Source organism: Meleagris gallopavo, chromosome 1 (assembly GCF_000146605.3).
Source record: "Meleagris gallopavo isolate NT-WF06-2002-E0010 breed Aviagen turkey brand Nicholas breeding stock chromosome 1, Turkey_5.1, whole genome shotgun sequence".
Classification (NCBI taxonomy): Eukaryota; Metazoa; Chordata; class Aves; order Galliformes; family Phasianidae; genus Meleagris; species Meleagris gallopavo.
Window position 1 is genome coordinate 100722835 of NC_015011.2, and position 15218 is coordinate 100738052.

The window sequence follows — 15218 nt, forward strand, 5'->3', positions numbered from 1 at the left end:
TTTAAGGAACTAGACTGAAACTCAAGAGGCAAGTTTAATCCCTGTCTTTCCGTAAGACTTCCTTTTGATTCTGGGAAAGTCACCAAATCTCTGTATTGCCTACTGATAAAATGATCAGTAGCTCCACTTCTTTTCTCCTGAACACTTATTTCCTTTTACAGATGATAAACCTTTCAGGCTGGTGGTTTGTGTGCACTGAAACCTTCAGGACTCCAGTATGGGAGGGAATGAAGTCCTTTTGAAGGGTACTGCATGACAAAATACAAAACTGGGCTACTAAAAAAACATTGTAACATATTGCATATATGGGATCACCATGAGAGATGTTAAACGTGACTTGAAATTGATTGACTGTCTTTCGATCATGTATCTGATATCTTCAGGGAAACCACAGACTGGCTTACAATTTAGCATTGTAAAAGCAACAAAATCTCCACTCAAACAGGATACAGTATTAGAGTGAGAAATACATCTAGTCACTTTTGTTTCCTGATAGTTATTTTAATAAGGGAATAGAATAGAATCATAGAATGGTTTGGATTGGAAGGGACCTTTAACATCACCTACTTCCAACCCCATTGCCAAAGGCAGGGACATCTCCCATCAGACCAGGAGTAGCAATATACCAGCCCTGACCTATGAAAACTGTTAAGTAAATGTTGAGATTATGGGCAATGGTGGGTTATTTAATGCTTTTCTCCAGATGTCACTGTGATGCAGGGAGATCCATGAAATAACAAAGCATCATTTTGTTACAGTCCATAGGCTGATGATAAGAAATACTTGGAGAATATCTGTATGCTTTGCCTAAGCTAGTTCTGATACATCTGCAGTGCTATGGAGGCATACCCTGAAGCAGTTGCCTAAAGACACAAAAGACACCTCTGTGCCACAACATGGAGCTGAACTCATGATGTGAGGCAACGGTACAGAATACTACTTTTTGGCAGCAAAGCTACCACTGTCTAAATTGACAATAACATATCCCCAGTGAAAAAAATAACTGTACTTGGATTTACCATTGGCGGTTGAATGCCTTGACTAGGATACGATCTAAAAATTACATTTGTACCTAAAAGATATCCTTACCAGTAGTTTTTTGCTGTAATGTTTTCTGCACTTGACACCAGACAAACGGTTCCAGATTTTACTACACAAAACTAAGACAAGATTCCAGTTCTGTCCCATTGCTCTTCATATACAAGTCTCCACAGACTGTCATCCAACTAGTGTGTTATGAATTTGGCTGTATCTATTTCTTTCTCCGCTTTTGTTTACATTTCTTTAGAGATCTTGCCTGTTGTTGCTGCTCATTCATATTCTCCCCCTCAAAAACTACTGGTCAAAATCCATCTACTTTATTTAAAAGGAATAAAATAAACATCTAATGCATGAATGTGGTAGAAACCAATTGAAGCAGCAGCCTCTGTTCTGCAGCTTTTTGGCTTCCTGTGAATGTATCCACTCTGAACCCTTGGGTTGTGCATCGTCCTGCTTGGCTGAGCTGTAGCTCTATTTACTTTGGTTACCTTCCAGAGAAAGAACATGATCCTCAAAAAAGCTCTTGGAACACTCAGAGAGGAAACAGGAGCATTCAGATCACCTTGAAGTCAAAGTAGGGACACAGTTTTTCTTCAGATCAAGTCTATACTTATGGTGCTGCATCTACTACAGATGCAGACATTAGGTAGAGTTATTTATATTCTGCAGACGGTAACTACAGTATGCCTAATGACTCACCTCATTCTTCCTATTGACAGAAAGGAGCAGCTTAGGCTTTGAGCTGTAAGAATCCTTTCTATCTTTTAGGGCATCTCCTAACCTGCAAAATGAACTCCACTGAGTGCTACACCCTGCCCACAGGACAGGGGAAACTTTAAGATTGCTGGATTGAGGGAAGAAATTTGGTCTCCAAATAAAATAAAACAAAGTTTTCCCTGAAGTGCTTAACTAAAAGGTATCCATGCCACACTTTTATTTTTCATCCTTTTCTGACCTTTAATTTAACCTAAGTATGCACTCAATTTTAGCTGTGTTTTCTTCTCAACATCTCCCAGTTTAGGCCACACACACAAAGGTCATTCTGTGATTTGACACCCTTCCTTTCTTAAAATCTTATGGTAAGAAGGAAAAAAGGGATGTTATTTGAAACAACCTCAAACTGGAGTTATTTGGTCCATTAGGGTACTTATTTAACCAACTGCTTCAAACTGCGCTTTTTTACATTGAAAATTATAGCTTTTATGGATTTCTGTAAACTTTTAGGTATGAAAATGGCTGTTTTTCAACAAAGTGCTTCTAGATCACTAAAAATAATTCACCTGTGTTTACATTTCCTTTGAGTGGAATTCAAGGTAACAATACGTATTCCTCAGCTCTATCGTAACCGATCTATGTTCTTTCATTTTTAACATATTTGCACATGTATCTATTGTTGATAGAATGGCAGTCAAGACACTTTGCCCACTGCCTTGCACAACAGGTATATACCAACACTGCCATCCCAAGGAAGTCCTTCACTCAGATTCCAAACTCACCTATGCCCAGAAACCATCAGCAGTAGATATCACTTTGGGATGTCAGATGATAGAAGAGTACTCCAGGAGACTGGTCTTTGAGTGGTGTATTAACTTTGCCAGTCTTTTTGTCCCATTTGTGATGGGTTATTAGCTTTATAGAATCCAGGTATGATACTACTGCACACATCTGTTTTTAAGCTGTATTTGATATGCTGCTGTTTGTTTCTAGTAATTTCAGATTGCTTCTTCTCTTATTAACAAACCATTTTGTTTATTAAAATAAAATTTCTGGTTTGGGGATTCATTCTATCATAATATCTTATGCTTTCATTCAACACATGAACTCCATCCATCCACGGCTGACTTCGTTTCTTTGTGGCACTGTAAAAGCTCCAGGCTTAGGCTCACTAATGGTTGAATGATCTGGACGTTAACGTGCCAGCTGATTTTTCATACTTGGTGACCTGCGGTTGCTGAGCCAGGTATATATCAGGCACAGAACTCTTAGGCTCTACCTGCTAGTTACTTGAAAATTGAACTACTGCAATGATACTCCCAAAGCAAACTTTACTTTGGTTTGGCAAAAGGTACAAGGCAATTCAGAAATTGGCTCCCTCTGAAAGTTCTCTTTTCCTTGTTATTTCCTTCCAAGAATGTTAAAAAAAAGAGAAAAAAAAAAGAATGTTCTCCCCTTTTAAATTGCTGTTCACTCACGAAAGTGAATAGCCTTCATACTGAATGTATTTCTAGTGAACACAGGTCATGAAATATTAGAAGGTTAAAAATAGTCAAGATGGCAGCAGTCTCCCTCAAGGAATATATCATGCCAGATGTAATGTCCCAGAATACAAACTTTCTTCTGTCACAAATTCTATCTTAGATCTTTCTCAAGTGTGTGAGTGACACTCCTATGTGAAACTGCTGTCTACTAAAGCAGAGACTAAACCAAGTCGAACAGTTTTTTGAACAAATTATTAACACTTACATACTATTTCACTTGGGATTCGCATTAGTACTACATTTTACCATAAAAGTAGCATTTCAATACTCCTAGAAAAAGATTATGTTCTTTTCCACAAAAACCTTCTCTGCAAGCAGTACATTGTTCCATGTAAAGTTTCATAACAATACAACATGCAAGTAGTTCAAAAAGGTGAGTTGTTTTCCATCGCGTATACACGAAATGCGTGCAAAATATAATAGATAAACCAACCACCTTCTCAGGAGGGACATGTATTGACATTTTTGGACAGTAGCAGCAGCCTTTGAATTTTCACTTCGACTGCTGCTTAAAAACTGTCAGAAAGGAAACACCTACTGTGCGCCTTCACTTGCCTTCTGATCCCTTATTAGTTAACCCTGAAGTGCATATGTATACAGCCTTAATCCCCAAGTGAATATCTGGACCAAGGGAAATCTGGAATTAATTGCGAAGTATTTTGGTTACTAATGCAGCTGTTACAAGTGTTTGATTTGGCAAGCGAACAGAAAAGGCACTGCATACCAATTTCGTGAGCCACTGTAAAAGCTGCATGGAGGCCGTCATCTTCAATCACTGCACAGCTGCGCTCAGGAGAGCATATGGTCCCAACGTCTGCCATTCCCAGAGTATCACATGAATGATGCCCACATAAATCCTGTCCAGGAAGGAAAAAAAAAATCATTAAAATAAATTTTTACACCCATAAGTAACAACAGGCTAAAGCCACCAGTCCTTTGCAAACAGCAGAACCTGGATAAAAACAGTCATATAAGCTTACATCTAAAGATCTCAATGCAGTTTGAAAGCATGATTATCCAATCTCTGCTAAAGTCACTGGGAGAATTTTCACTGAATTTAATTAATCTCCAACTAACTGTTGTTATTTAAATTTGTATTTCTGCAGTACATGCAGACACTCAAAGTTGCACTGAACTAGTATACAAAACACATGCCATAGAAACATTTCTGAAGAAGTAAAATATATTTATATCCAAATATATTTATTTACTAAAGGTGAAAACAAACACACTGATAAAGCACCACATTCCTAATCATTTCTTGAATTACAGATTGCCTTTCTATTCAAAAGGCAAATCTACTTGTACCTAAATAAATGAGATTGTTATATATTAAACCTCATGTCGCACCCACCCAGTAGTACGATGACTAATAATGTGTATTACCCAATATACCAAGTATTTTAGCAATTCTCAGAGGTTGCTTAAGGAGTCAAGGACAGAACAGAGTGTAAAATCCCCTTGATTCCTAGTTCAAATAGTGCAATAACTAGGTCACATGCTAGCACTAGGTTTTTTTTCTATTCCAGGATGCTACTAGTACCAGCACCACTACTACTACTAAAAAATGAAGCTTTGGTCAGACATGGTTTTTTTAGTTGAGAATGAAAAATTTGGGACCATGCCATTTGGAACACTCTTAAGATTATTAATTGTGATTGAGTGAAAACATCATTTTCAAGGCAGTATTATCAATTGCTACTATCAAAATGATCAGAGTTCTATTTTTTTTTCCTTCATTTTTAAGCATCCCTTCTTCCCTCCAGATCTCCTTTATAAATAACTTAAATGTTTCATAATGAATCCATTCTGTAGTGCTTATGATCTAGGGTCTAATCAGAAAGGAAGATGCAGTATTTAAATTCCTATTACTTTTCTTGTGTTAATTTCTATTTATCCATTTATGCACCTCTTCTGAGTACTGCCCTTTCAATCTAACAGTACATTTTACACAGGGTAGTTTAAAGTGGTTTACCTACAGCAGCACAGATCAGGTAACAAAACTCAGAAAATGCATGGCATTGTACCAGTATAAATACCTTTTAAAAGTGATATAATTGATCTAAATAAATGACTGTAAGTTATATAGGAAGTTATACTAGATCCATTTTAACTGGATCCACACAAGCAGTTGAACTGAAATTCTTACACAAATACAGAAAAGCACATAAATGAAACAGAAAGTTGCTTAGTGAAGAAGGTCTGAACTACCTTCATGTTGGTAGTGCCAAGAATGGTATAAAATACACTAATTGAGACCTCGTCTGTACATGCAGATTCTGTGCCATTTGGTCCTCTCTTATGCCTGTGGTGCTTTTATCAGTTAGATGCTTACATAAGTATTCCTCCCAGTATGATACAATTATACCAGCATCCATATGCCTCACGCATAAACTGCATGATTTATTTTCGTTTGCATACAAGAAGAAGCTAAGTCAGTGATATGGCCATGGAGCTGTAACAGCAGACACAATCATATCTCAAAATGATTATTCAGATTTGACAACACAAGTGTAATTAAAATAACACAGTCTTTCCAAACAGGCAGACTCATAAGCTTCCTTAGAGCTACTTCTGATGGGATCTCTGGATTTTGAAAAATTATAACCAGGATGTTAACGATAAGTATCCGTTCTGACTTTTGGTTGGTTAGTAATACCATCCTAAAAATCTCCTAAGCTGTGCATTATGCCACCTTCATTAAACATCGGAAAATAGCTATGCACATACACAGGCACGAAAGGAAATAGCAATGTTTGGTTACCTTTCATACGTTATGTGTTACTGACATTACACCACATTACACGCCCCAGTTTTCCTGTGAATTCCAGTCATTTCATCAGGTTGTTGTTCCTCCATTACCACAATTTCCCAGAGTATGACATATATTCAAACATCTCAACATCTTACTAGTAGCCTTCAAGGTTATTTGCATAACAGCTGTCTAGACATAACAAAACAGGCTCTATGCTTTCTTTAGAAATAACAGCTTTGGGTCAGATAAACCTCTTGATGGACTTTATTACTTAAAGGTCACCCTAGAATATCCTGCTTACTAGCTAGCTCCGTCAACACCCCACAGGCAGTTGGTAAACACTTGCCCCCAGGTAGAGGTAAGGTGGTAGTGTGGGACCAGAGATTCCCGTAAGATAAAAGAGAGGAGAGCAATTGCACTGTGGAGAGAAAGCAGAGGATTGATACAGCACAACTGCATTTCCAGCAGCTGGCTAAGTCACCACATCTGGAGGGCTCCCCAGCAGACTGGGCAAGATGACATGGGGAGTCATGCTGCCAGCTACTGAATTTCAGTTGGGCAGTAGTGGAGCAGGGTTGTAAATGGTCTTGGGACAGGAAATATTTTCTGGTATTAGCTTATTTGCATGAAGTTGTTATTCATAGAGTCACAGAGGGATATTAACAGTCATTGGAGGGATGTCTACAGGTTGTCCATCTGCTACTAAAGCAGTCTGTGCACTGACCAAGCTCTGAACAGAGAATACACACAGAGCCTTCTGGTTTTCACTGCTGTGCTCAGTCCTCAGTAATTGCATGAGGATGACTTTTGTAAGCTAGTATGTCCACAACCAGGCAGATTACTCAGGGTGTGGCTCCATTATGTCCTCAATTCTTATCTTAATTTCTCTTGCCCACATATGATTTACAATATTTCTTCTCACAGCATCTCATGCTATATATTACAGACACAACTGAAGTGGCATCTCTGAGATAAATATTCTGAAAATTTTGCTATCAGATGTTTTCCTCCTTAACTCATCACTTCCTAGTTAACTTCCTTATCCCACAGCACAACTTTCAGTGATGTGACAAAGACCACACCTGTTAATACTTTCAATCTTTTACATCTTTATGGCAAATTTTCCTTCGACTTAGAGTTTCTCTAGCCATACTGGCCTTACTGGATGATTTGTTAACAGCATTGATATCTACATTTTTATTTTCCCAAGCAGTTTTGGAAAGCAGTCACAGACTTTTCCAAAGTAAAATTTTTGGGAGTACATTAAAAGTTCTTATTTCCCTAGAACGTAGTATATTCTTTTTTTTTTTTTAAAAAAAAGGCCTTGATGCAATTTAAAAAAAATCTGCTTGGATTCCCCTCAATTTTTCAAACTCCTGAAGTCTCATGATACTTAAGATCAATTTCTAACAACTATTTTGCTGTGGTGTAGCTTTCATTTTAAAAGTCAGTCTCTTTTTCAGATCTGTACACTCATTTAATTGCCTCCAAGCAGAAGAAACTTCTAAGAATATGTGTTTCTTGATATTTCTGAAGAAAGAATGCAGCATCTGGCCTTTCATCTAGATTATAGAAGTTTCAAAATGGAAGAAGGAACAGAAAATGCGTTTGCTACATAGGAGACAATAGATGTTAAGCCTTAAGCTTTGGCAAAGGAACAACAGGAAAAATGAGCTGTACATCATAAGACCAGTAGTTAATTAGACAGCTTATTAAAGGCCAAGTTTTCCTGGCATTCGTAAGTATATCAAGAGCAGCTGGCTGTTGGCCAGATATACATAGCATTGTAGTGAATGAAGATAACTCTAGTGGCTTCCTGCTTGAAGTAGTTAATTTATTTTACCTGAAAATCTTTGATTTATGCGGTAAGGTTAAAAATGAGAATAAACTGTTAAGTGAAACCTGATAGCAGACCAGAGACTATGGACTGGATCCAAAACAGTATTTAAGAAACAGTGTAGACTGTTTGGTAGAATGTAAATGTAGAAGAACAAAACCAACCTGTGTCCCCTGGTCTTTGTGTTATCTATCCTGCAAAGGGCTTGTAGTTTGTGACTTTACAGACTCCAAAGTAAAACAGCTTTACAGCCCTGAGCAGCTTAGCATTTAGCTTACACTGAAGTACAGACATTTAGTGTTTCTCAATCTTTGTCCCTGTGGGAACTCAAGTCTACACATATTCTCAGATCAGATCTAAGAGACACCAGCAGGACTGGACTTAGTTGCACATCACCATGTTTTGAAATCACAGCTTTTACATCACTATGTTTGTTTGCTTGCTTTTCTGGTTTCATTACAATGGTCCAGCAAAGCCTTTGCCCGAAAGTTTCAACTTCAAATTCCTTTGAAGGATGAGGATACTTAGAAATATGTTTTTTAAGAAAGTGCCCTAAGTGGCAGACTATAGCCTACAATGAAGGCATGCACGTGGCTGTTTGTGCAGGGAGCTGGGGCTCCCTCCCGTTGCAGCCCATGTGCCAAAGGTTTCCATAGCCCAGACTGCAGTTAGTGCTTACAGCACCTGATGAAGGGACTTATTTTTGGTTGCTGTTCCTCAGTCTGCTTCTGTTATTTCACATTTAACAGCCTTTCAGTAAATTACGGAAACACTTTTCTGTATGCTTTGGGAGAACAGGCTTTCTTGCTCTAAGCAGCGCACTCCGGTCAGCAGCTTCAGGTCATGATTTCTCTCCTTCTCACCACATGTATCTTGAATTACTTGCTAAATAGTGACATAGCTTTGGTCAGAGAGGTGGAAAGTTTCCTTAACACCTGGAACAGCTTACAACCTACTGGTTAAGGACCTCTCCTGGGAGATGGGTGATGTAGGCCTAAAATCCCTCAAGCAGAGGAAGGAATTAAACACAGCTTTCCAACTTCCTGCACAAACGTTCTCACTGCAGGTCTGTAAAAGGAGGGTGGGGTTGCAACTTACTCAGGACCCACAAATCCATCCTTCTGCTCTCAACCCTGGAAAGTGGGTGGAAGTTTATTAACATCACAGCAACACAGAACACTTGGAGACAAACATTAATATAAAGGAGATAGAAAGATTAAAGCTCATTGAAACAGAAAGGATTACCAATATCACCCAAGGAGTGTGTGACATCCAGAAGGCAAAAGGAGTACAAGATTGGAATTGATGTACCTCAAAGTGTGTACTGGAAACAAGGGCTAACTGGTGAAAAAAATAATGAGGGAATGGTCTATTTTACCCTTCAGCTGATATTATGACAATTAGAAAGAGAGACTGTATGTGCCAAAAATGGTGCAATGCTGCTCTGGAGAAAGCCTGTGAAAAGTCCTGCTCCTGAAAAACTGCTAAGTCTTGCTGGTGTGGATGTCCAGGTAAGGGCATCAGGACAAAGCCTAGCCATCGCTGTGAAGGAAAAAAGGACTCCAGCTAGACCCACTGAGATATTGCTTCGCCCTCTCTAACACATTTTGAGAGGAAAAACAAAGTCTGGTTAACTTTTGAGAGAAAAAGGAGTGGTGATACCTGCCTTTTTTACCAAACCAAAGTAGTTCTACCTAAAAATGGAGGTCACCTTCCTTTCAGGTTACTATGTTAAAGTCAGAAATAAGTCAGGGGTATTTGAATCTCAAACACAATGAATTGTCTTTCTGAATTCTAGATAAGGAGAAATTCAAGAAGATTCGATGTTTTGGTGATGTCCTGTTGGGAGCTCCTCGTGGGAGTGGTTACTTAGACATGCTCTTACTCTTCCCTTGTATGACACAGGGACCCTAAGCTGTCTTAGGACAGCTCTGCAGTGAAGCATTAGAAATGAGTCTAAATTGGACTTAAGCCTTTGTGATATTAATGGACAAAGTAACAAAACTTCTTTTACTCCTAAAATATACAAAGAAAATGCAGCGGCATTATGTAAAACACAGATTATTAAAAAGCAACAACAACAACAAAATGCACATAAATCTTTTGGATTCTGCACAGGGAAGGGAAGGGCAAACAAAATTTCAGTTTGTGACTGGTGAGCAGGGATAAATGTTTGATTTAACTTGCCTATCCCATAGATCTTTCGCATGAAAACTCCAGACAGTCTCTGTAGATTAGCATGAATCATACTACTCCTTCCCCTCAAATAATGCCCCACTTTACTTTCTCCTGAGACATCAACTAAATATATTAGATTTGCAACAAAAATGGTTAAAAACCTACAGAACTGGTAGACATATCACATCATAACTTCTTCAAAGTAATAATAATAAACGTTAATGAAATATATTTTATTGACAATTGTTACGGTGACCTCTTTTACAGACTAAGAATTCTGAGGAGATGATTTTATATATATATAGAGAGAGAAAGAGACAGAGAGAGAGAGAAGTAGAGCCAAAGAAAGCATGTGCTCCACTCAATGAAATAAACGTCTACTGAGTTGAGGTAATCCAAAGCTCACTGTTAAATTTCAACAGCACTGTCAGATTGACAGTTAAACTAAATCACACACATAAGATCCATGTAATTACTGTGTGGAAAAAGGCAGGACGGTAGCCTTTGGCCCCATTGTGAACTTCTTTTTAGAGTCAGGTTTGCTGGTACTATTGTGGATGATGCTAGCAAGCACTTAGGAAAGTGTTTGTTCTTGGTGCCTACATCTACTGTGAGAAATATCTTTTTACTTTATTTTTAATTTTCACTTGATTCAGAGTAGGAGGAAAGGAAAGGAAGAGAACTGGATTTTGTCCAAATGCACTCAATAGTTCACTTGAAATTTAACTAAGGGTCACTAATGAAATAGATTGGATGAATTCTCAAGGATAATTACAGAGCAGGCAAGATCTCAGAAAAGAACAGTCTGAGTTCAAGCACAGTTTGCAAGACACAACAAATATGTTTTCGTGCTGTGACAAATAACCTGGCACATATTTGCTGCACTGATAAAAACCTGAAGACTGAAGATAACTTGCTTCCAGCTTCAGAGAACTGTTAATGAGAACATCTGAAGCAGATGAAATTTGCTGCTGACTTCACAGACTTGGAAAACAAAGTGAGCTAATATATGAGGGTACAGAGCTTATGAGCTCTTTTTCCTTCCCATCACACAGCTGCACCTGTACCACAAAGCAGAGGGGGGTCTCACCTGGCCACCAGATGATCGAGTCATAGCATCTCCACTGTGTGGAAGATGCTCTGAAGATGCATGTGACCTAAGGATTTACAGCTGCTGTCAGGGACTCAACCACAAAGCAGGATCCATGTACTCTCTTGGCTGTCAAGGCCAAACCGCTTTAACAAGAACTTTCATGGTATTTATTGTGGTTTAACCCAGCAGGTGGCTCAGCACCACAAAGTTGTTGTTCACTCCCCGCCTTCTCAATGGGTAAAGGAAGAGAGTCAGAAAAGAAAAGTGGAATTTACGGGTTGAGATAAAACTACTTACTAAGATAGAAAAAAGGAAAATAGTAATGACTATACATATATATAGGAATGTATATAACAAGCGATGTGCAAGCAACCACTCGCCACCCCCTGATAAATGCCCAGCTAGCTCCTGGAGCTGCGAAAGAAATATCAGCTCTCATTCACTTCAAAACTCTTTCTGCATAATGTCATAAAGATATGGAATATTCCTTTGGCCAGTTGAAGTCAGTTATCCTAATTCTGTTCCCTCCCAGTTCCTTGGGCCCTTTACTGAGAATGGCCTTGGTTCTGTACAACACTGCTTAACAGCAACTATAAACATCAGTGTGTTATCATCATTGTTTTTCTACTAGAGCCAAAACATTGCATCATACCAGACACTCTCTATTCCATCCCAGCTGAAACTAAGATGCCTTTCTATTACATCTTGGTACCGATAAGTCAGACCCCTCATACTTGATACTTTGGGGAATTCAAAATAATCGCTATGGAATCCAACTGAATTTCTGCAATATTTAGTGACAGATAATTTCTGTATTTATTGATGTTTCTAGGTGTAACAGCAACCAGACCTGTTATAGTAGCTTTTCTGGTAGTCACACCTGGGATTCACTGCTAAGGGATAGAGTTATGCTGCCCTTACCCCCGTTGATAGCAATACAGAGCATCAAGACATTATCTGTATCACCCCAGATGGAACTCAGGTATATATTTATTTACTATTTATTTTGCTCTGCAGCACAATTGCTTTGAAACACTTGCCAAGTTAGATACATGTTATGACTAAAGGTGAATTGATATTTTAACCCAGAATTAGTAAACCTCCTTCAAAAAATTTTCTTGCATGGGAAATATTTCCAGCATGAATGATGATTTTAGTAGTTTAGACCTCTCATACTAATTTTACAATATGAGAAAGCTGCCAGCATCCTTAGTCTATCAGTGGTTGTTAATTTATCTTGAAACAAGTAATGACAATAGAAGAGGAGAAAGCAGTGGTGCTGAATGTGAGCAAGCATCTTTTCATGTCAAAATAAGATCCGAGTCAGTGTCACTCCAGAATAAAGATAATTATTACTTTAGAGCCTCGTATGGCAGCAGGCATGTGTAACTGAGATTCTAGCTTCATGTCAACAGTTACATACAGCTGAGGACACGTGTTTGGCTGACAAACGATGTGTAAATATTATTCTGTTGATGCAGAGACACAAAGTTTGAGGTGGCCTCAGTTAGTAAACAAAGATGGAAAATGTACCTCACACATTCACTCCATGCCTCAAAAACAAACCATTTAGCGGAAGACATCTGGATGTTCAAAAATTAGCATGACGGTATTCAGAGCCCATCAAAACAGGCAGCCATGGTGCGGCGTCTCGTAGCTAAGCAACACACTTCATACATTCAAAACATAGTTGTAAAAGTGGGATCCTCCTGCCAACTGCTGCCACTCTCATTGAAAAGCTAAACTGGAAAAAATCTTGCTTGAGCTCAAAGTGGGACTGTTTTCTGCAGGAAACATCACTGCTCCTTTTTCATTCTTTAACCCTTTTTTGTGTTTGCATTCCAAGATGAGCAAATAGATTCATGTTGACATTCTGACTGTAAGCATATAAAAATCGTGTGGATTCCCTGCAAAGAACATCATAAACACATGTAGCAAGAAACTACAGTCCTGTCCTTTCTAAGCCAAATACTGACATGCAATGCCAAACAATGCGCCTGTGCACGCAGCCAGTCATCACAACAGATTATGTTATCTGGAATTGCTCTGCTGCATGCACTACATGTAAACCAGGAAAACTGAGGCATGTGCCTTTCTTTTCCAGAGTGCCTACATCCCTACTTAACAATGCAAACAATATTTGCATCTTAAGAGTGGAAGGAGACCAGGGGAATGGTAACACTTAGTTGATGTACTGCATGCATCTGAAAGCAGTAACCCTGCCCATGGAAGATGTGTTACTCAGGAGTAATTCACAGTGGGTTACTGATTAGCACTCTTGTTCTGGCACAAGGGCATCCATGCAAAAATCATGGATAAGCATCTGTAAAGCAAGTGCATTTTAAAGCCACATCCTACCTTAATCCAAAGAAGTTAAATCATTAAGCTAGGACTCACAGCCTGCCACTGTAGGAGTTTCTGAACCACAATAAATCCCAAGGAAATAAATGGGAATTCTGGCAGAGACACACACCCTCTAGTGAAAGAGTGATGGATTCTGGCCCAAACTTAACCAATAAGCCATTGGAAGGGATGTTTATAGCAAAAAGCAAGAACACTATGACCCACCCTAGGTAGCCTGCTTTCTTTCAGATTGTAATGATAAAAAAATGAAAGCTTGCAAATTGGAATGATGGGTTTTAAACTGCTAAAAAAGGCTCCAGTTGCACAAGGGACGCCTGACCGACACGAACTTAATGTTTCAACTATTTACAGCTATAAAAGCAAGCCAGGCACTTTTTTTTCCCCCTTCTGGAGCAACTCCTTCCACAAACCATCCAAAGCATCCTTTTTGGCAGGCTTTGGCGATGCAGAAAAGCAGGAGTACTCGAACCAACGGAAAGTCATGCCGTTATTTTTTTCATACTTGAGGAAGAAAAAAAATTAAAAAAAGAAAACACCAAACCCAGACCGCTGAGGGCAGAGTCTTACAGAAGAACTTCATTGCATAAACTCTACCACATGTCTACTACTGCAGTGTCCCGTAACGACCTCTGGTGATGCAATCAATTAGCGAGTGGGCAGGGAGCGAGGCGCAGCTCCATGTGGCTCAGGGTGGTGGGTTCTGACCCACGGCTGGTTGGGACACTCATGTCTCACTACAGAGCAGGATGCTGCATCCCCTCACCACCAGCCCAGCTCACTCCACTTCTGCAGCTCTGTTTGCCTGTGGTTTCCATTTGCGCCCTACCCTCGAACCACAGAGCAAGCCAGCTTCCAGAGCAGCAGAGCTGGCCTGTCATGCTGGAAATAGCCCGTCAACCCCCTCAGTGAGCAAGTCTCATGTGCTTTTATGCTGCCCTGCATGGGTTTGCTAGCAGCTAAGCAGGTTCACTGGGGGACCAATATGGGCTGGGGAATGGTCAGCTTGCAGAACAAATCTCTCCCTGAGAGGGGCTGTGTGTGACGAGCTCAGTGGGAGAGGACACAGTGTCATCTCCCAAGGGGAACAAGGAAGACAGCTTCAGATCTGGCAAACCACTGCCTCTCTGACCTGGCAGCAGTCCCAGTGGCATGCTGAAAAGGATGGTCTCACAGGGAAGGGGAGACACACCAACACGTACACATCGTGTTGGCTTTCCAGTTCCACTTCCACCCCAGCAGCTGTTCATCTGGGTGCTGGTCCCTGGACAGCAACACTCCCCAACCACAGGGACAAGGACATGGGCAGGCAGCAGCCACTAGGCCAAGCACGTGCTGGACAGCGGCTGCACTGCCACCACCTCATGAAGTGCCATGCACGGGATGCCGGGCCCTGGTTGATGCCTACCTCGCGGGTGAAGAGGATGGCGGCGTCGTAGTGCTCATCGTGATCATCGTCGAGGCGGTTGTGCTGGTGCTGCCACTTGCAGAAGTTCTTGAGGGTGGTGGCAGCGTTGCGGTTGACCTCCAGTCCCTTCTCCTTCTCGCCTAGAACCACCACCTTCACAACGGCCAGCCGCACGTGGTTCTCCAGACTGGCGTGCGCGTAGAGCCGCGAGGCGATGGAGGCCAAGGTGAGCAGGTAGTGCTGCAGCCCCTTTCCGTACTTGCGCGCCATGGACGCGTCAGCCACCA

General features: G+C 40.2%; 1 protein-coding gene across 1 annotated transcript in view; it reads right to left on the bottom strand.

Annotated features, from left to right (window-relative positions):
• The window catches only part of ADAMTS5 (ADAM metallopeptidase with thrombospondin type 1 motif 5), a 39234-nt gene extending 24022 nt beyond the window's left edge, over positions 1-15212 (bottom strand). Inside the window, exons 1-2 of the mRNA XM_010722791.3 lie at positions 14932-15212; positions 4024-4156 (exon numbers count right to left, since the gene is read on the bottom strand). Coding sequence (XP_010721093.2) covers positions 4024-4156; positions 14932-15201 — 403 coding nt within the window. The 5' untranslated portion in view covers positions 15202-15212. The remainder of the gene's footprint in view (positions 1-4023; positions 4157-14931) is intronic.
• Positions 15213-15218: the final 6 nt, after the last annotated feature.